Source organism: Danio rerio, chromosome 9 (assembly GCF_052040795.2).
Source record: "Danio rerio strain M-AB ecotype USA chromosome 9, GRCz13ab, whole genome shotgun sequence".
Taxonomy (NCBI): Eukaryota; Metazoa; Chordata; class Actinopteri; order Cypriniformes; family Danionidae; genus Danio; species Danio rerio.
In genome coordinates, this window is record NC_141029.1 from 42,798,765 (window position 1) to 42,822,215 (window position 23,451).

The following is a 23,451-nucleotide window of genomic DNA, read 5'->3' on the forward strand; positions in this document are numbered from 1 at the left end:
TCATTTGAAGAGTTTTGATCTCAGTGTTGAAGGTAATGAGTTGATTAAATACCTCATTACTAGGGCCAGATGGAATCTGCAGACATTTTTTGCTATTTCTGCGCAGAATTTCTGCAGATTTATGCTGAATGATTTTGGGAGTATCATAACTAAAATCTGAATAATATATGAAATAAAAAGTAATATCTTTTTAACTTGTATTTAATGTTTACATTCCAAATCCAATTAGATCCACTTTATTTGGTAAACAAAGCAAGTCTCTCATATAATATATCTATCTAGATTCCGAATGGGCCTACTCATTACTTCAACTTAAATGGAGTAAGTTCACAGTAATCATATAGATTAGTTTTTTTAACTCAATTTTTTTGTTGCAATCGGTTTCCTGAAATGGTTTGAGTTACCTTAAATTATTGGGGTTTACAGTAAAGGAATTTTATTTTTAATAATGTACAATAAGAAAAATTCTATTCACTTTTGATGTCATTTACTATCAGTGACTATTTGAGCAATGGAAGTGTGGCATTGAATGGTATTTGTATACATGCCAAATAAATAAATGGATTTGAAATATTGATTCGCGTTAAAAATATGCTTATTACAAGAGAAACCAACTGAAACTGATGGGAAATACTTGACAAGTCTTGTTTACAGTTTAGTGATCGCTGACTGACATCACAATTGCCCTGGTATTCAGTGAACCATAATGTCATTTTATTAGCCTACAACATATGCAGACTACTAGAGTATCCAAAATATTTTCTGATGTAAATAGGAATGTATGTATTGTCTAGATCTGTGTTAGTTTTGTTTATTTTGCATGTCACCATCATACGTAGAATTTACTTTACAGGTATTCGACTAGAAAGATCTACATACCTCACCTGGTTAACGCGTTACACATGTAGTTCCACAAGATGGCGCAATTTATCTTATCCACCGTTCTAAATGAACTGAAAATGCCGCAAGTACATGGGAGTGTGTTGAATAAATAAGATGAACTGTGATTAGTTAAGATCTTACTGCTAAGACAGAGGAATTGGACTGACAGATAAACGCACTGACAGAAGATACGTTAATTTTTATCCAATTACTTCTTTTCAAACACCACATGAAAAAAGATAAAGGCAGGAATTGAGAATATAGGGTGATTTTAGCATGTTATTCACTATATAAACTAGCAAATTAAATGATATAACTACGAAAATGAGTACGGTTATTGTGTTATATGCGTAAATATAACATGTAGCCTTTGTCAGCTGCGTTTGACAAAAGACGCAAAGTGTGCACGCACGGAAATATGTATTTTAAATGTTTGTATTTTTCATAAATCTGCATAATTTCTCAGGTTCAAATGATTTCCCCACGAGTCCTCAAAGATGTGTTATACCTCTTTAAGAGCTGCGAAAGAAGTCCAGCTCTGTCCATTAGGTTTATTGTTGCCAGCTCAGCCAATCATTGAATCTTACGACACAATAGAGTGGCCAAAGTTGCAGTATAAAAAGCCTTGCCGAATTTAAGCATGACATCTACTTGTCCGGTGCGTGGTGAGGTTCATTTCCATAGCAAATCAGAACATCAAACATCCTTTAGCACGCCTTGGAACATGCATTTTACACAGGTTTTAATTTCTCTAAGTGTATTAATTGCATGTGGTCCAGTGGGTTATGGAGATATAACGGCGCACCAGCAGCCTTCCACAGCCACGGAGGAAAGCGAGCAGTGTTCCACATGTGAGTTCAGACAACACAGCAAGCTGATGAGACTGCATGCCATCAAGTCCCAAATTCTTAGCAAACTCCGACTCAAGCAGGCTCCAAACATCAGCCGGGACGTGGTCAAGCAGCTGTTACCCAAAGCACCGCCTTTGCAACAACTTCTGGATCAGTACGATGTTTTAGGAGATGACAGTAAGGATGGAGCTGTGGAAGAGGACGATGAACATGCCACCACAGAAACCATCATGACCATGGCCACAGAACGTAAGGATTATCTAGTTCAAAGATTAGTTCGCGTTAACGTATCCTCTTAATCTGGAGGTAGATACGGTACTTGGAGAGACCCTTTACGCAGTCTTAACGCTCGAGTCAGTAACACTCACAAGTCAACGATTGTGCATAAATGCACAATTCAGACACATTGTAGTTCTCCTTCCTGATTTAAAAAGGATATGGGTCGCTTCTTTATCAGTTTTGCCACAGCAATTTTACGCATGGACCATGAAAGCGCAGCAAAGCGCACAAGCGTCGACCATAATAATCATAAAGAAAATATTTTCACCTTTATCATACGTGACATATATAGGCTAAATCTTGTTAAAATTGGGTCATAACGTAGGCAGTTTTTTTAATTAAAGTGTGCATTATCTGTAATGTCTCATTATAAATATTTTATCTGTAGATTATTCTTTTTTAAATAGGCTATAAAGTAAATCCGTCTGTAATACGTTAAGTATGTTTTTAAATAACTGATATATATGTGTGTGTATATATAGCTATATATATATATATATATATTTTTTTTTTTTCAAGCTAATATTTATGTGTTTCCTTTATATTTGTTATGTATTACAGTTTATATCCCCAATAACAGCTATTTATTTAAAACTTATAACTGCATAATATTCCTCCTTTTAATTTAACAACAATTAAACTCTTTTAAGAATAAACCTACAACTGAAAACCATATTCCGTTTCTTTTTCACCTATCACTCTGATTTACTTTTCCTGTCCTTCTTTCAGCTGACCCCATTGTTCAAGTAGATCGGAAACCGAAGTGTTGCTTTTTCTCCTTCAGTCCGAAGATCCAAGCGAACCGGATCGTAAGAGCGCAGCTCTGGGTTCATCTGAGACCGGCGGAGGAGGCGACCACCGTCTTCTTACAGATATCTCGGCTGATGCCCGTTAAGGACGGAGGAAGACACCGAATACGATCCCTGAAAATCGACGTGAACGCAGGAGTCACGTCTTGGCAGAGTATAGACGTAAAGCAGGTGCTCACGGTGTGGTTAAAACAACCGGAGACCAACCGAGGCATCGAGATTAACGCATATGACGCGAAGGGAAACGACTTGGCCGTCACTTCAACCGAGACTGGGGAGGATGGACTGGTGAGTTGGTCTGTTGTTACCAAGTGTGCGTATTCTCTGAATATAACCACTTTGGACAAAACCTTGCGTGTGGAGACTGAATTATTTAATTATAGGCAAAAACATCTTGTTTTAACGAATAACCCCTCAACCATTGGGTTCTGCTACACAAATCTGATGTGCGTGAATGTGAACTGCATAATATGGATCGTGCACCAGAATTCACACCGCGAAAGTCATCATTGTAATCCGAATGTTAACAAATTCAAAATATTCAGCAACGACCAGTGAAGTCCGATTCCCCAATGAATGACTCTTTAGAACCGGATCTTAATAGAGAATCAATAACATACATACAACAGGCCAAAGTAATTTAGTTTTGGAACGAGCGATTCTTATGACATTGTTCTTTCATGAATCAAAATGTATCACCCAAGTAAACATGGTTTCCTAAAAGAATAACTATATTAATATAGTGGAAAAGCACCTATATATCAGTGGAGCAGTTACTGAATTTTACTGCCTCACTGAATCCAAATCTGACTGAAAACAATAGTAAATGTGAAAATTAATTTGTAAAACAAAGTAGGATATAGTAGTTGGTCACTTGAGAAGTTGAGCTAGAAGTCAATGACAAATGAACTACTGCTTTTTAAAATTTATTTATGTGTGTTGATTCAGCTAATTTAACAAAAATGATATATATCTAACGATAAATATTTCTAACGGTTCCATTAAGAACTGGAATTGTTTGGTAGAATCAGAATCAATTCATTCATCCTTTCCATAATCATATCTGTATTTTTATAACTATTTGCAGCCTCCATTGATGTATGGGCAAAATATTAAGTTTACCAACTCTCTTTGGCTTCTTTTCCTCTCAGCTCCCCTTTATGGAGGTGAAAATATCAGAGGGCCCAAAACGAATCCGGAGGGACTCCGGACTGGACTGCGATGAGAATTCCTCAGAGTCTCGCTGCTGCAGGTACCCTCTCACTGTGGACTTCGAGGACTTTGGCTGGGACTGGATTATTGCTCCAAAACGCTATAAGGCGAATTACTGTTCAGGAGAATGCGACTACATGTACCTGCAGAAGTATCCCCACACCCATCTGGTGAACAAGGCCAGTCCGAGAGGAACGGCTGGGCCCTGCTGCACTCCCACCAAGATGTCTCCCATCAACATGCTTTACTTTAACGGCAAAGAGCAGATCATCTACGGCAAGATCCCTTCGATGGTAGTAGACCGCTGTGGCTGCTCATGAACCAGTGCCCAGACAGGACTTGATCCGTCTCAAAGACCCGGACATCTGATCACACCACCCACCATACATTACCAGTGCTTTCCGCAAGACACTGTGCAATAGAAGGACGCTCACTCACTCTCTGGGCACCGCTTCATTTGACTATGTTATTTGTCATTTTCCTCTAAATCAGTATCTCTGCCACCAGGACTCCAATGTCAAATGGATGTATTAAAGGAATGTCATACTGTCTGGACTCGGGAATGGACAATATTGACAATGAATGGATGACATTCTCTGCTTTATTTCATGTTTTCACCTTTCAGAATACTCTCATTAGGATGCGCAGACAACATACAAAGAAAAAATAAAATAAAATTGTATTACGCAACCACTCCAAAACACAATCATTTAGATCTTTGCTGTAACAGCTGTAACCGGTGAGCTTGTTTGACAAGAGCATCCAAGAGAAACAGAGAGGGACTCTGGAACATTGAACTGAGCTTGAATACAGTTATCCAACGCAAACTTCAACATACACCGCAATGAACACACAGATCAAATTGTTAATCGTAGGTTTCGTCCACTACTCATCTGTCGAACAGCCCAACACACTTGAAGCATTACTGAGATCGGCATAAGGGGACAGAAGGACTTGAAGCAGAGGCACTGTGAATGCGGTTTACACATTGACATGTGTTCAAGACAGAGACATCGGAACTGTATGAATGAATGTTACTATCACGCTAACACTCTGTCTTCAAACCACACAGTTTGCACTATGGCAGACCAATAGAAAGAATTGGTTGCTAAAAATGTTGTAAAAACTGATTTTGATATGTTTGCTAATTGTATTGTATACTTGCCATTGTTTCCATTAACAGTTGCCTTTTTTAACCACAGTTAGTACATGTATAAGAACACAAAATAGCAACAAAAAAAAGTGTACAATATAAATCTATGTATCTGTTCAAACAAATAAAGGTGCTTGCTTTATATGTTTAACTCTATTATTTCAAACCCCTAACAAGTATTTGGAAATTCAATACACTAATCAGTTTATAAAATTGCTTGAAGAGCAAGTATAGGACCTAAGGGAAATGCTTTTATATGCAAGAGCTTTTCCTGAGCAAAGGGTGTTGTCCAAACTGTGTTAAGAGGTTCCTTTTGGGTTGAATTTACTATCATTTGACCTTTTCATTTGTTTTTCCCGTAATGGCAGCGAGGCAGCGGGTGTTACATAAGCCCAAATTAACAAATCTCCCCTCGGAATAGCTCAGCTACGCATGCAGCAGAGTTTTCTAAAAGGACTTGTGCAGAAATGTTTTGACAGCATGGCTAATTAGACCAAGGCTTATTGGAGCCTTCACTTCCGTCCAGAAGAGGGCGAACTCAGCACTGCCGAGCTCTGCTTCCTTTCCTGCTGTGAGTTGGATGGATGCCATGGAAACCAGGTGGGAACTGCTCTGAAATGAACAGAGGGTTGAGGGAGATTAAAAGTCCCCGAGCAATAAAAATTTCACATTTGGGTTGAGAGACTGCACCGACGATTTGGGATCATTCGCCACATGCAATTAAACGTGGGTTCTGAAGACCCCAAACACCTCACATGAAACCATCAATAAGCGTTTTAACATTTAATAATCAGGTGCATCCCTTCGTAATTCATCCTGTTCTAAGTGCAGAAGCGTCCGTGCAATGAATCAAGCTCGGCAGGAGGATGATTGATTTGTTTTCTTGTGCATCTGACTTGCAATGCCGTCTTTGTGCCAGGTAATGGCAAGTGTACGATAAACAGGAACAGTAATGGTTTCCCCGAGTTGTTATATTTGTCACGGGGGGAAAGTTTTCCTTGTCTCTGTGGCTTGACGGCTGCCAGCACATTCCCAGGTTGACAGGGGAGGAAGTGACTGTGAGAAAATGGGAAGGCAGCGTGGCTCCTCAGGGGACAGGAGACTCCAGGGGGAAACACATAGCTCATCTCAGTCACCAGGATTCCCCATATCCGCACGAGCTGCAGGGGAGCTGGGTAGAGCTGCATGTGTGCGCTAGGACAGGAGGCAGCACCGTGGTCAAGATGGACAGCTGGCAGGTGTGGTCAAACATCTGCATCTTCACACTAACATTCAAGTCTCTGGAACAGCTGGGGAAACGCTTGCTTTGAGTGATGATTGTAAAGTACGTGCTGCCATGAGGCATCAGTTTGAATATTGATGGTGAGGATGAAGACAGGTGACACATGGTGTGCTAGTGACATCTCACCTGATATGTGCTGCGGTGAACGGTGACCTATTTGCCAAAAAGCAATCAAATTAGAACCGTGTGACTTTCGTGATGAGGAACACGCAGACAGAATGATAGAATCCAGTCATAAAAATGGAATTTACTACACAGCTTGGAATGTCACTGAATTTGGCAAATTTTGGATGAATAACTCATAAGTAGGGAGGCATGAGTGAGGACATGATAAACACAAGAACTTTATCTCCAAAGCTCAGACAATTTTGCCATAAGATCTGGTCATAAAAATCAGAAGCTCAAGCGTCGCCAAATAAAGGTTTGTTTTAAAACTAGAATGTAATTCTCAGTTTCTCAGTTAATTCGCACTAATCCTAAAGTTAATTTCAATACCATTTTTAAGACTTTTTAAAGACCCTCTCAGAATATTTTAAGACCTCATCACAACTTCGAGTTCTAATGAGTATCAAACCTTTAACTTAATAAACAGTTGTTAACAAACAATTGTAATTAAATAAATCAATGGAGCACAACCACGCAACAGATCTTAGATAAGATAAACTCGCAAGAAACAAAACTTAATAAATTACGCGGTTGTTTTCAGTGACAGGCTTCAGCCACTGTTAAACTCGTCTGTCTCCAACCAGGAGTATGCAAACTTACATTTTCTCATTTTGTCGTCTGTTTCACTCTATGGTTTCGCTACATGTGGAAAACATCACATCACCTTCCCGCGTTTGTCACAAACTACGTGACATCACCTGGCAGAGAAACTTGGCAGAACAATCGCATGGATTGAGCATTTCGCTGTTATTATTAGAAGGAATATAAATATATTTATGCTTTTTTGGAGTAAAACACTTTGGATAACGCTTGAGCAAAATTTAAGACCTCGTAAAAACCGATTAAGACTTTAAGAGCCTTAATTTTCTCAATTAAATTATCTACTTTTAATACTTTAAAACACCCTGTTATAAACATTCTTTAGGAAAATTACACAATTTTCTGATAAAAACGTATTCAACAGATTTTCAGAAAAAGTAAAATTATAAATGCATTTGCAATTGTAAACTAATATTCTACAAATTCATTTTTAATTAGACAAGCTGTTAAATTAAACTTAATTTAATTTAACAATTAAAACTAAGTAAAAAAAACAACAACTGTAGGCCCTACAGTTACATGGTGCCCATTTTTAATTGAAGTTAATGGATGTTGTTCAGGTTTTGAACAGGAGGTGAAATATTATGAATTATGAAGGCTTTAATTATGATAAAGGAAATATATAAAAACAGAAATGTTATTGGGTTGCAATAATTCACATTATGAATGTTTTCATTGTATTTCTAAATGTATGGATGGAGCCTTGGTGAGACTTGAATTCACATTTAAGCCTTTAAGGAGACACTATAATCCAAATCGACTCAGCCCTGAAGCAGTGGGCTGCATGGAGAGCAATTGGAAGCCTTGCTCAAGGGAATCACCTCAACTCACCACACCTACAATCCCTGCCAGTGCCAGAACTCAAATCTACCACTTTTAGATCCAAAGTCCAACCCTCTAACCTTTGGATCACTGCTTCTTTCAGAACACATGGCATACATGGTTATTTGTACATTCATTCATTCATTCATTCATTTTCCTTCAGCTTAGTCCCTTTATTCATCAGAGGTTGCCACAGCGGAATGAACCGCCAACTTAGCCAGCATATGTTTCATACAGTGGATGCCCTTCCAGCTGCAACTCATAACTGGGAAACATCCATAAACACTCATTCACACACATAGATACAGACTCATTCACACACATACACTACGGACAATTTAGTTAATCTAATTAACCTATTCGAAGTGGTGAAATATTATGAATTATAAAGACTTTAATCATAATAAAGGAAATATATTAAAACAGAAATGTTATTGGGTTACAATAATTCACATTATGAATGTTTTTCATTGTATAATTAAATAAATGGATGGAGCCTTGGTGAGAATGTGAATTCACATCTACATTTAGGCCTAATCCCAGTTCTACCCCTTAGCCTTTACTCCTCGTTTTGCACGTTCAGGTGAAGGGGAAGGGGTGTGCTAATTCTCTTTAGCTTGAAAGCGTATAGGGCTAAGGGGAAAGCTAGATACCCCCTAAAACCACACTCATGTTTAGGACCACACTCAAAACCAACAAGTATAGAAATTTACCAGAATATACCATCTACAACAGCAGCAAATCTGCACACAGAAGTCAGGAGATGCACAAATTAAATTTTTTTGTCATTTCGCTAAATTTTGCTATTTATGATCCATAATAATAACTCTTGTATAGTAGTCCCACAACATACTTTCGCATCTGACACTCAACAACATTCAAATACCCAGTCAAAAATGTATAATGGCTGGGAATGACCTTTTTACAGTGTCTGTTATCATTTTAATGTTATTTTTGTGTGTTTACAGAAATTAATATGTCCACAGTGTAAATGCACAGTCTATTTGTGAGCATATTGCCACATTATATTGTTATAATAACATGATATTGTTGCCTTCGGTGATTCCCTGAAGATATTTAAAAATGAATGCATCTGAAATAACTACAGCAGTTGCCATTATCGATTTCATATGTAAGAGATTGCAATGACATATGATGGCGTGTGCAGGTGTTGTAGAGGCGTTTCATTTCTTAGGGGTAAAATCTGAAGTCCTTCCCATTCACACACTGTTTAAGAGCCAAGAGGAAGGGATAGGGGAAGAGGTGGGGGAAAAATTGGATTGGGCCTTAAGCAGATGCTTATATTCAAAGTGACTCACACCTGTGAGCAGGAGGGTTTTGAAGGTTATGGGAGCACTGGTTAATCACTCTCCCCCCAACTACAATGCCCATCAGTGCCAGGGCTCAAACCTGCAACCTTTAGATCCCAATTTCAAGTCTTTAACCATTAGGCCACGGCTGCCCCATTTCTTTCAAAAGCATGATCAAATCTTATTGACACCAAACTTTTGAAAATTACTGTAACAGGACTCAAAAGTCATGGCATACATGGTTATTTGTTCTAAACTGTTGTATCTAATCTCATGGAACTGATGCTTTTTGAAATTCAGACTGTTTAACTACTCATTTCCACTTATAACTCTCACATCGGCCTCTCCTAATTCAGTCAACAATCAAGTCCTCTCAACGGTCCGAAGCTAAAGTGCCTTTAATTTAATGATTAATCTAACATTTTGCAATGTAATAATCGCCTCAGTTTCCAAGGGACGTGAGATTGGTTTGCTGTGAACTTCTGCTCTCATCTGAAGAAAGCAATGAAAAGCAATAAAAGACATGAGCCTCGGGCAGTTGGGCGCAGATGTGCAACCACTGACGGCAGGTTGTCAGCGCCCCTGATGGATTTATCCAGCGCATCCACACTGGGCCCTGCCTTCAACACCACTTGTTTTTTCACTTAGCTGAGAAATCGACATCCGTCTCTCCCGAAACTCTATTGACCCTTGTGGAATCAACATTTGATTAATTACATCGTAAAGCTTCCGGACGTCGAGGACGGGAATGTGTCCTGTTTTAGCAATGTGTAACTCAAGATCACATTTGGGCTGGAATGAGTCATTCAGCGAGTTTTGTCCATAAGTCTAAGTTCATTTACAAGGCACCCTAATGACTGAAGTGGAAAAGGTCTGTGGCAGTAAACCATACGCCCCCAGGAGACCAATGACTGACAGTGATGGAGGATAGATGCTCCTCGGAGGAGACTGCGAGATGTCTGGATCATTTGGAAAAATGGAAGCATGTCCCCTTCTGTGTCATCACGACGCCTGTCTGACAGCTGGATATGCAGGAATCTGAGGTGTCTTGTCATATGGTGAAGCAGTTTTGCTTTGTTTTGCAATCAAGGCAATAATGTTTGTATAATAAAACTGTTCAAATAAAATATTAGCCATTGAAAAACTATAGATATCTATTTGTCTATTTATCTATCTGTCCATCTATCCATCCATCCATCCATCTATCTAACTTTTGCATGTATCCATCCATCCATCCATATATCTATCTGTCTAACCAACCATCAACCTGTCAATTTGTATATCCTAATTTATACTTATCTATTAGTGTCATTCAATGCAACTCTAAAACAACAAATTAGAAACCATTCAGCAACACCTTAGCAACTACAAAGCAAGCAAGCATGAGCCTTACCTTTATCTTTTGCATTCTTCACATCCTTTTGACCATAAAATCTGTAACACACATAACACACACACACACTATTATTTTACATATATACAACTCTCAATAAAAACAGTTTTAAGCCAGTTCAGCAGAGCTAACCCCATTCCAGCACAGGCTGGGCAAACACATTTTATTTTTCATGTGCTCAATTCAGTATTGTTTCCTTAAATGCAGGTCAGTGGTTTAAATCCTTCTCATTAAGCCACTATTTGTAATCTGAAGTTGTTCATTCATTCATTCATTTTCTTGTCGGCTTAGTCCCTTTATTAATCTGGGGTCGCCACAGCGGAATGAACCGCCAACTTATCCAGCAAGTTTTTATGCAGCGGATGCCCTTCCAGCCGCAACCCATCTCTGGGAAACATCCACACATACACACACTAATACATGAGTTCCCTTTAAACGGGAGGTAGCCCAGGACTCAAGGATATTCTGAGCTCAGGGCTCTCTTGTGGGACAGCACACCACATATTACCAATCATCAGCTAGTTGTGAACTCTTGAAAAGTGAGGTTATGATGACCAAAATGTCACTAAAGTGCAGCATTTAAACCTCATTAAAAAAACTCCTGCAAAAAGATCCACATTTTTAAGAGGAAAAAAGAACCAGCCCTTTCACTGGATGGCTACGGGCCTGTAGTAATTATAACTGTTTACAGAACTACACTTTAACATAGACTATTTTGATGGATGTGAACAATATTGTCCTAACCTACTTCCTGTTTTACCTTTTTTATTTCTATAAGTTAGCTTCTAAAAATCCCAAAAAGGTCCTTACATTAATAAATAAATGTTTCGGCAGAAATTTTAACATAGGATGTGATTGAATTGCCTGTTGTTATAGTTATGAACTAGTTTGACAACAAGCAGGAAATGTTCATGGACCAATAACATCACCACATTAAGTTGGTCTATATGAAATTGCAAAACAAATATAGACACATGGGTAAAAAGACTTAAAAAGCTCTGAAGTTCCCCCCAGGGATGAACTCTGACTGAGCAGGTGACTTCAGCTCTCAAGCAGAATCATAATATCTTTCCAGACCGCATGGACATCTGTCTTCTGAGCCACAATGCTTAAAATCTCCGACCCCTGTTGCAGAGGCACTGGAATGGCATTTGGCACACACGCTGTCCAGCTCATGCCAATACCAGACCCTCCTACACGTTGCACTCCTGCTCTACCAGTGCCAGCTGCTCACTCTTTAATTGACCCTCGCCATCTGACAGCTAATTATGTTTTATGAATTTACAACACGTTTTTGGAGATTTGCACTTTGACTGTGCACGAATTATTTGATAGAATGAATAACGTTAAATATGGCGCCTTTGGGACGAAGTTGACATCGTCGAAAAATGTTCCGTCGAATTAATATCAAAACTGTTGACATAATTCAATTCATAAAATGAATTAAGGAAGCCTCTGTAATGTAAATGTAAACTAGATTCTTAAAGTTTGAGAACAAACTTTGAGGCTGGCTTGTGAAAGCCTGACGGTAATAGTTTATTTAAACAGTTTTTAAAAAGTATGAAAAGATAGATAGATAGATAGATAGATAGATAGATAGATAGATAGATAGATAGATAGATAGATAGATGTTGTTAGCATGATTCTAGCATAAATTAGCATAATGTTAGCATGATTCTAGCATAAATAAGCATGTTGTTAGCATGATTCTAGCATTAATTAGCATGTTGTTAGCATGATTCTAGCATGATTTAGCATGTTGTTAGCACGATTCTAGCATGAATTAGCATGTTACTAGCATGATTCTAGCATGAATTAGCATGTTGTTAGCATAATTCTAGCATGAATTAGCATGTTACTAGCATGATTCTAGTATGAATTAGCATGTTACTAGCACGATTCTAGCATGAATTAGCATGATTCTAGCATGAATTAGCATGTACCTAGCATGATTTTAACATGAATTAGCATGTTACTAGCATGATTTAGCATGAATTAGCACGATTCTAGCATGAATTAGCATGTTGTTAGCATGATTCTAGCATGAATTAGCATGTTACTAGCATGATTCTAGCATGAATTATCATGTTGTTAGCATGATTCTAGCATGAATTAGTATGTTACTAGCATGATTCTAGCATGAATTAGCATGTTACTAGCATGATTCTAGCATGAATTAGCATGTTGTTAGCACGATTCTAGCATGAATTAGCATTTGACTAGCATGATTCTAGCATGAATTAGCATGTGACTAGCATGATTCTAGCATGAATTATCATGTTGTTAGCATGATTCTAGCATGAATTAGTATGTTACTAGCATGATTCTAGCATGAATTAGCATGTTACTAGCATGATTCTAGCATAAATTAGCATGTTGTTAGCATGATTCTAGCATGAATTAGCATGTTACTAGCATGATTCTAGCATAAATTAGCATGTTGTTAGCACGATTCTAGCATGAATTAGCATGTTGTTAGCACGATTCTAGCATGAATTAGCATGTTACTAGCACGATTCTAGCATGAATTAGCATGTGACTAGCATGATTCTAGCATGAATTAGCATGTTACTAGCATGATTCTAGCATGATTTAGCATGTTGTTAGCATGAATTAGCATGTTACTAGCATCAGCATGTTACTAGCATGAATTAGCATGTTACTAGCATGATTTTAGCATGAAGTAGCATGTTACTAGCATGATTCTAGCATAAATTAGCATGTTGTTAGCATGATTCTAGCATGAATTAGCATGCTACTAGCATGATTCTAGCATAAATTAGCATGTTACTATCATGATTCTAGCACAAATTAGCATGTTACTAGCATGATTCTAGCATGAATTAGCATGTTGTTAGCATGATTCTAGCATGAATTAGCATGTTACTAGCATGATTCTAGCATGAATTAACATGTTGTTAGCATGATTCTAGCATGAATTAGCATGTTACTAGCATGATTCTAGCATGAATTAGTATGTTGTTAGCATGATTCTAACATCAATTAGCATGTTACTAGCATGATTCTAGCATGAATTAGCATGTGAATAGCATGGTTCTAGCATGAATTAGCATGTTGTTAGCATGATTCTAGTATAAATTAGCATGTGACTAGCATGATTCTAGCATGAATTAGCATGTGACTAGCATGATTCTAGCCTGAATTAGCATGTTGTTAGCATGATTCTAGTATAAATTAGCATGTGACTAGCATGATTCTAGCATGAATTAGCATGTGACTAGCATGATTCTAGCATGAATTAGCATGTAACTAGCATGTTTCTAGCATGAATTAGCATATTGTTAGCATGATAGATAGATAGATAGATAGATAGATAGATAGATAGATAGATAGATAGATAGATAGATAGATAGATAGATAGATAGATAGATAGATAGATAGATAGATAGATAGATAGATAGATAGATAGATTGATAGATAGATAGAGACAGACAGACAGACAGACAGACAGACAGACAGATAGATAGATAGATAGATAGATAGATAGATAGATAAAGGTAGATAGATAGATAGATAGATAGATAGATAGATAGATAGATAGATAGAGACAGACAGACAGACAGACAGATAGATAGATAGATAGATAGATAGATAGATAGATAGATAGATAGATAGAGGTAGATAGATAGATAGATAGATAGATAGATAGATAGATAGATAGATAGATAGATAGATAGATAGATAGATAGATAGATAGATAGATAGAGACAGACAGACAGACAGACAGACAGACAGATAGATAGACAGATAGATAGATAGATGTAGATAGATAGATAGATAGATAGATAGATAGATAGATAGATAGATAGATAGATAGATAGATAGATAGATAGATAGATAGATAGATAGTGTGCGAGCATGAGTCAAACAAGCCAACCCCCGCCTCTCTACGATGTTCTGATGCTGAGATATAGCTGGTGTCATATCGTTGCTAGGTTAGTCTGTTTTGTTGCTATGGAGTTGATTGACAGCTTAGACTGATGATGTATACAAGCTTCTTGCCAGTATGAACAGTTAAAAACAATCCCCATGTCTCTATCACAATGCAGCATGACAATATCAGTCTGAACCTATTTAATGGCAGTCTATGGGACAGTTGCTAGGGTGCAGTATCTGGTTGTTAGGGTGTGGCTAGAAAGTTAAAAGGCCATCAGTGATTGGCTGCTGGCTAGACTGAGTTAAATGAGCTCAGCCATTAGTCTGTAGGACAGTCTGATGCAGAGTTATGAGCTCACAAAGTTTGATCCCATGTAAAGTCAATGAGAGTATTTTGCAATGGAAGTCTATGGGACGGTTTCTAGGGTCCAAAAGTGGTTGCTAGGGCGTGGCCAGAAAGTTTAAAGGTGGTCAGTCATTGGCAGTTTGATAGTCTGAGTTAAATGAGCCCAGTTAGAAGTCTGTGTGACATTCTGATGCGGAGTTATGAGGTCACAAAGTTTGATCCAATGTTACGTCTATGGGATTTTTCCGACGGTCCCGGGACGTTTTTCGGAAAACCGAAAGTCGGATCAGTCGGAAAAGATATAGCAACTCGAGTCAGAATAGTTCGGAGGTCTGACCCGAGTTTGATGGTCATAGCTTGAAAGGCCAAGGACGAGATAGAGTTTAATTTTTAGTCTCAGAAGAAGAATAATAAAATTAATAATAAGTTTAATAGGATAACAGTAGTCTGGCTTGCTACACAAGCCAGCCTAATAAATATCGATAGTAGAAGGATTTTCCTACCTGTGAACGACGCAATCAGATCAGCTCCAGCTGCGAGCAGGCAACATGTCCTGTGAGTGTGCAATATTTTTGTCTTTTAGCGTCACTAACGTAACCGCCAACTTTTCTAAATAGTTTGATTAAAAAAACGTGTCCTGCGATACTTTTGTGGTATATAAATCTATGAAATAACTTTTCTATGCAAAGACAGACATGAGAATTTGCGAAAGTGAGAGGAACTTTACGTCTTAACTCGAGACTTCCGGCCTCATATAACGTTACTTTCATTTCAAAATAAAAAAGACGTTCATTCTCAGTCTACATTAAAAAAAAAAAAAAAAAAAAAAAGGGCCATAATTGATTAAAACGTAAGGGTTAGGGTTAGGGTTAGGGTTAGGATTATTATTTTGATGGATAATGCAAGGACAAGAAGTGAAACGCATTTTAAAATGCACTAGATTTACAGATACATGTAAAATTGACTGTATGGTAGCCTAATATTTAGGCTTTTTTGGTGTTTTAAACAAACATTTAGGCTACATCAGGCCCGTAGCCAGGGGGGTTCTGGTGGTTCGAAAGACTAAATGAATGAGTATAATGGCCCCTAAATGACCTTATTTGTCCCATTTTTAAAAGTATGCCATCATAAACTGTGAAAATAACCAATTGAAGAAGGTTTTAAGAATAACCAATAAAATCACCAACAAAAAGTAAGCTTTTATTATTTAAATGGACAAATTCTGAAAATGAGCTGGCCAGATTGTTATTTGCCTATATAGGCTACAGTTTTAACAGATTCCCAATATTGTTGTTGTTTGCAGGGGCGTAGTGGACATTTTAAAAGTGGGGAGAACAGCGGAATATGATCCAAAAAAAAAAACCATTCATATATTTATTAATCACCTGTTTCTAAATGGTCTGTCTCTAAAAGTGACATATCAAACTGAATATGTGCTGAATTGCAACGTGCTGATTAAGTTGGCAGTTCATTCCGTTGTGGCGAACCCAGATTAGTAAAGGGACTAAGCCGAAAAGAAAATGAAAGAATTTTAAGCATATTAAGTATAAGTATTTTTTAACATTTCTAAAATTCTAATCTCATTACATTACATATAAAACTGTAATTACTTTTATAAGTAATAAAATTATTACTTTTGAAAATGTATATTTATTGTAATTACTTTTTTAAATAAGTTAAAAAAATATTTTTGTAAACAAAAAATAGTAGGATAAGCATAAGTATTTTTGTTGCATCAAAAAGTGTGGTAATGATAACCATCTGACAATCTAATCCACTACAAATTAGTGCTTAAAATGTCACTAAAATGCAGTATTTAAACCTCAAATAACTGCGAATAAAAAAAGAACCACCCCTTTAAATAGGCTGGCTACGGGCCTGTACATGGAACATCGAATTGTTGTTGCTGTTTTTAACTAAACCACACATTAACTATTTACTTACTCTCACCGGTTTTGTATTTAAAGTCAATCTATTTATTATTTTTTATCTTTTGTAAGGGAAGGGTTCCATTAATGAAACACATGAGTCACTCTCATAAGTGTCATAATTCTATTTTTTATTTATTTATTTTTTACCCCTATTTCAGAGGGGGTGCATTTTACGGCAGGAGTGCACCTCCTGGCACAACACCGGTCTCATTCACTTCAAATAAAGAAACATGTGGTCCCATCTTCTGAGTTACTTAGACATTTAATTTTGATCACATTAATAGTACATTCTGTGAGGCTGACATTGAAATGACTGCACACTCATTTTGTAACTGTTTATATAGCAGAACCTCCTGGTCTGATTCATTCGAGTGGTTAAAAGTTTCTCTCAAGTTGTCCTCCCAACTATCTAAAACCTTTTCTTTGATTCATTAGGGGAAGATGTTAATATTCAATTTGTGTCGAACAATATTCTAATTTTGGAGAAATGTTATAATCATAAATACAAGTGCCTTAAAGCAAACTATACTGTAAATCTGTAATGTTGGTAGAATTAAAATTAGGAAGATGACTGTTTAGTTTATTGAAAAAATTGTAATTAATAGAAGACTCTGTAGGTGACGGTGGCGCAGTGGGTAGCACGATTGCCTCACAGCAAGAACGTCCCGGTTCGAGCCCTGTGTTAGCATCCTCCAGTTCCCCAATTTTAGTTTATGGGTAATATTTTGATTGACAAACCTGATCAGAAGCAGACAATATTACAATATAAAATAAAATCTCAACTTCTTATTCACAGAATTGTTGCATAAAATCAGTATCACATTTGCACTCATTCAATTTAAGACAGGAGTGCCCAAATTCAGTCCTGGAGGGCCGGTGTCCTACATATTTTAGTTCCCACCCCAATAAAACACACCTGAACCAGCTAATCAAGCTCAATCAAGGTATACTAAAAACGTCCAGGCAGGTGTGTTGAAGGAAGTTAGAGCTAAACTATGCAGGACACTGGCCCTCCAGGACTGAGTTTGGACACCCCTGATTTAAGACAAAAGCATCTCTCTTGTGATTTTGATACAAATATTTTTGCCACATTCATTCATTCATTTTCTTGTCGGCTTAGTCCCTTTATTAATCCAGGGTCGCCACAGCGGAATGGACCGGCAACTTATCCAGCAAGTATGTACACAGCCGATGCCCTTCCAGCCACAACCCATCTCTGGGAAACATCCACACACACATTCACACACACACTCATACACTACGGCCTACCCAATTCACCTGTACCGCATGTCTTTGGACTGTGGGGGAAACCGGAGCACCCGGAGGAAACCCACGTGAAGGCAGGGAGAACATGCAAACTCCACACAGAAATGCCTCGCCCATTTTTAGGGCTACGGGCTAATTTTAGGGGCATATAACTGCATTGTATTTGGCTTCATCACACTGCGAGTTGTTCTCCTGCATCATTTTCATCACCAGTCATCTATATAAAATACAATACGACTTGCACAGGTCTGAGAACGAGTGTATTAAGAGTGTTAAAGAAAAATATATCTTAAATATTATATATTTCTCACATATCAGTCATTTTCCTTCGACTTAGTCTCTTTGTTTACAGCAGAATGAACTGCCAACTTATCCAGCATATGTTTTAAACAGTGAACGCCCTTCCACCTGCAACCCAGTACTGGGAAACATCCATACACACTCATTCTTTCTCATACTTCAACCTCCACGTCAAAGTTCCTAAAAGCAAAGAAGGTCAGGGTGCTCCAGGATTGGCCAGCCCAGTCACCAGAAATGAAAATTATTGAGCATGTTTGGGGTAAGATGAAGGAGGCAGCATTAAATATGAATCCAAAGAATCTCGATGAACTCTGGGAGTCCTGCAAGAACGCTTTCTTTACCATTCCCGATGACTATTAATAAGTTATTTCAGTCATTGCAGAGATGTATGGATGCAGTCCTCCAAGCTCATGGGAGTCATGCACAATATTCATTCTTTTTCCACTACACCATAACTTTGTATTCTGTACTGTACATTATTTCTGTTAAGTGACAAGACTTTTGTCTAAGCAAAGTCAGACCTTACTGTCCTAATGAAATCATTAAAAATCAAGGCATGATCATATTGTATTTTGGTAAAATAAGCGTAATCTATAGGCCTTTGCCTTTCATATAAGCCACTTCTGATACCAAATGATCAACTAGAAGTCAAGTTATTATTTGTTGTTCCTAAAACTTGGATAGGCAACAAGACTTTTGTCAGGTAGTTTATATTTACCTAAGCTCCACATAAACGATTATCTAATAAACCCAAAGAGAATTTCAGAAATGAACACATCATCGCTGTTATTTGTTCTAGCTCATTTGACATGACATAATGGTGTAACGGTGGCCAAAATGTCATTTAATTTACCAGAGACATCTTTTTTCCACACTTAATTTTTTATTTAGCTTGCATTTTCCTGTTAATGGCTTAATGATAAAGCTGAGCTGGTGCAGATTTCACAGCACCCTCAGGAGCCCCGAACATCTAATAAAGTGTTATTTTCTCCCTAAAATTTGACAAAAAGCATGCTTGCACATATAAAAAGGCTAGACTAAAATAATACGTCAAAATGTTTTGTGTGTACACCACTTGGCATGCGGCACTGTCTCTATAATGAGCTCCCATGTGCTGAACCTGAGCACAGAGCCCACGTGGCACTGAATCCGATCATGCAACGGCAACCGCAACACGATAGCACGTCTTATGATAATATTGTATTTAACATAGGGAAAGGTCAAACCACAGCACGCGTTTTAGTTTTCACGGCCCAGTGCTGCGACTTCAGCACTCGCGTTCGCATAGCTGCAGGGTGCAAATTCTAAAAGCAGAGAAGTGAAGCAGCACTCAGGGGCCTCATTTCTCACTGACCCTTGTTTGAGACTTCCATTAAAAGCGGGTGTGTATGTGTGTGTGTGCGCCGGCTCTCTCGAAACAGCCAGGACAGCAGAACTCTAATGTATAAGCTGTGAATCTGAATATCAGTTTGATTAGCTGGGAGCAACTCAGGGATATGGGAGCACTTCATTAAAAAGGTCAAGCTGAATTAATTTTACCATCTGTCATCGATCCAAGGCCAAAAAAAAAAATTTCTTTTAAAATAGTGCAAATGCAACAGGTTTATAGTTTATATTGTCAATTTATATATACAGTTGACGTCACTTATTAGCCCCTTCAGTGAATTTTTGTCCCCAATTTCTGTTTAGCAGAGATTTTTTACAACACACACTGTAAAACATTTGACCTTAAATTCACAGTAAAATACTAAATGTAAATTCACAGCAAATTACTGTGTGGTAGTTCACAGTTTTTTTCTGTGTTACATTAGATTACTTTGAAATTGCAGCCGTATAGTGTAACTTCATAGTATATAGTAGTCTATTACTGTGATTTCACGGTATCATCTTGTATAATTAACAATATTTTACTGTGAAGCAGGCTTTCCTTAGCTAGTCAGGGCCAGCACGTCCACAGAGGCAACCTAGGCAGCCGCCTAGGGCGGCCGTGGCAGTATAGAGAGGGCGCTGTCCGCGACACCTCCCTTACCACCCGCGTCCTCAGTTATATTCGCGCATAGGTGACAGAATAGAGAGGGCGGCGTCAGCGACACTTCCATCAGCACCCGCGTATCCTCAGTTATATCCGCGCATAGGGCGGCAGAATAGAGGTCTGCCTCCGCGACACCTGCTCGTCCTCACTCAGTTATATCCGCGCAAAGGCAACAGAATAGAAAGGGCGGCATCCGCGACACCTCCCTCAGCACCCGCGCGTCCTCAGTTATATCTGCGCATAGGGCGGCAGAATAAAGGTCCGCGTCACCTCACTTCATTTTCATAACCGGTCACTTTCGTTTTCACATTGGGGTTGAGGGCGGCGTGATCGTCCTCTGCCTAGAGCGGCAGTTCAGCTTGCTCCGGCCCTGCAGCTAGTCATTCTGACATTTAACCTGACTTTGAAATAATTTTGGGTGTTTAACAGTAGCTATGTTTCCATTTTAAAATGCTAATTAACTATGTGCAAAACTGGATTATCCTGTAGAAGATGTGCGAATAAAGCAGCGTTTCCATTTAAAGCGATCAAAACATCACTTCCTGATTAACTGTAGCCAAATATCAACAGTAAAAACGCAATTTACTGCAGTAGGAGAAGCTGCGAGAACCTTTTCTTTATTTAATAAATGACTTGCGCCTCAGAACGCAATCCTGACATGCAGTGAACGCGCTGTGACGTTTTAAGGCGTATGTTCACACCAAAAGCTGCAAAAGCGTCAAAGTATCCGGAAGTCATTCATTTTAAACGAGAGCCGGCGATGATAAACGGTGAGGAGCAGCGCGGTGCGTCTTCACCGGTGTGGGAGTCAAGAAGAGTTTAAATCAAAGCTGCGTCCCAAAACGCATACTTATACACTATTCAACGTCATTTTGTAGTATAAATAGTGCGTTTACACTGAAAACTCTAAAAATAATAAGTGTACTTTAATTACCCAGATGATGCACTCATTCAGCCGCTAAAATGAAGTGTGGAATGATGGACACTTCATGCACTCAACGACCGTAGTTTGCTAACGTAGCGGAAGGGGCGGAGCAATCGGACGCACATGTTGAATAACTTTATTTATTTTGGATTGTGAAAGCAAAATTCTCCTACGAGAGTGATTATAGCGCCTCCCGATGGTGAATGCAGTAATTCTCATGGCAGGTATTATTTGATAATTCGGTCGTTTATTTCACTGATTTGACAACCGTCCAACGTCATCAGGGAAACGGTTTGAATTTCCGCTTAGTAAAAAAACATTAGTGTGCCATTTGAGACAACACTACATACATATACTATCCTGTTGAGCGTGTAAGTGCATAAGTACATAGTGAATGAGTGCATAGTGTATAGAGTGCCATTTGGGACGCAGCTAATCAAGTTAACTTTATGGTAATGAGCTATGATGCGGTTCGGCGCCAAGCAATCAGAATGTAGAAGTCCACCGCTTGAGAGGTTGTCCAGAGAACACAGTCACTGTGAAATTTGGTTCCGACCACAGTTGTTCCTAATGGTTTGATTATTGCGGTCGCCGGATTTCCAATTAATTGCAATGTTTTCTTACAGGCACATGCATAAAAAAGTTACTGGCGAGTTACTGATGTGCATTAATGTTAAAAATATATATATATATATATATATTTTTTTTTTAATTTAAAAAAGCAGGAATCTCATGCGACAGTACAAAACAGTATTGCTGCTTCAGGATATTTCAGACATATGGACACACAGGATAATAAGCTACACCACATACAATTTGATCTTCCATTGTTATATGAATTTGATAAAAACTGCGCAACATTTTCACGCTATAAAGCATGTTTTATGCGGGGATGTAACTGATATGCTGCAACGTATATGCATTTTTATCATCACATAATCTCTTACAACAAAATCACATGACCTTTTTTAATGCGCATGCTGAAATTTGTTTATTGAAAGTGTTTCCATCATAGTTTATGCGCATCTTTTCTTATTGAACAAAAATTTTATCCTACTCAGTTATGCGCATGTTTTAATGCACATTTTAAAACTTGTGCGCATCTTGGTATTTTCATCAACCGTTTTTTATGCGCATATCCAAAATGCGCATAAAAATGAGTGGATGGAAACGTATAGTGTTTGGTTTTATGAATCAATTACTTTTCTTCCAGTTTGTTACATTTTTTGGCTAAGCACAAAGTTATGTTCTTGAAAAAATATTTCATATTTCCATGTTAGTGCACCCAAAAATGAACATTTACTATTACATTCATGTTGTTTCAAAACAGAATGATTTTTCTTTCAAGTTATTTTTGATGTGACCAAATTGTGTTTGGGGCTGCAATAACATTCTGTTATTTCTAAATATCAAAAAAGTGCCTATACTAGCACAAAGGTTCATCTGTATTAATGTCTATGTTAAATGAAATAAAAAAGTTTCAATTAACATGCTAAAGATACAGCCCATTTTACTGTAATCTACTGTAATCCTGCTACCAGCATTAATTTCACAATTAAATTATAAATACATACTGTTCATTTTTACAGTTTTTAAAGTGATACTAATGCGATTTACTGTGAAAGATTACAGGAACATGTGAAAATCTGGATTTTTTTTACAGTGTATCCAAACATAATAGTCTTAATAACTTTTATCTTTGCTATGATGACAGGAAAAAATATTTTACTAGATAATTTTCAAGAAACTTGTATTCAGCTTAAAGTGCCATTTAAAGGCTTAACTAGATTAATTAGGCATGTTAGGGTAATTGGGCAGGTCACTGTGTAACAGTGGTTTGTTCTGTAGACTATCAGTAAAAAGTTTTGTGTAAGAGGGCTAATACGTTTGACCTTAAAATGGTTTTTTTAAAAATTCTAAGCCCCTTTATTCTGGCCAAAAATAAAAAATAAGACTTTCTCCAGAAGACAAAATATTATAGGAAATACTGTAAAAA

At 37.8% G+C, this 23,451-nt stretch overlaps 1 protein-coding gene and 2 long non-coding RNA genes across 3 annotated transcripts; 2 read left to right on the forward strand and 1 right to left on the reverse strand.

The window, feature by feature from the left end:
• Nucleotides 1-1,527: 1,527 nt before the first annotated feature.
• mstnb (myostatin b) lies at nt 1,528-5,327 on the forward strand. Its single transcript, NM_131019.5, has 3 exons — nt 1,528-1,982; nt 2,742-3,109; nt 3,973-5,327. Exons 1-3 carry the CDS (start codon nt 1,607-1,609, stop codon nt 4,351-4,353), a joined length of 1,125 nt encoding a protein of 374 aa, NP_571094.2. The 5' UTR covers nt 1,528-1,606; the 3' UTR covers nt 4,354-5,327.
• si:ch211-3o3.7 lies at nt 5,309-15,743 on the reverse strand. The gene is made up of 3 exons (NR_186837.1): nt 15,505-15,743; nt 10,759-10,799; nt 5,309-5,798 (listed from the first exon to the last, which is right to left on the reverse strand). It is a non-coding gene; the product is annotated as a si:ch211-3o3.7 (long non-coding RNA).
• Nucleotides 10,950-15,831, forward strand: LOC147835378 (uncharacterized). The gene is made up of 2 exons (XR_015499802.1): nt 10,950-12,226; nt 15,470-15,831. It is a non-coding gene; the product is annotated as an uncharacterized LOC147835378 (long non-coding RNA).
• Nucleotides 15,832-23,451: the final 7,620 nt, after the last annotated feature.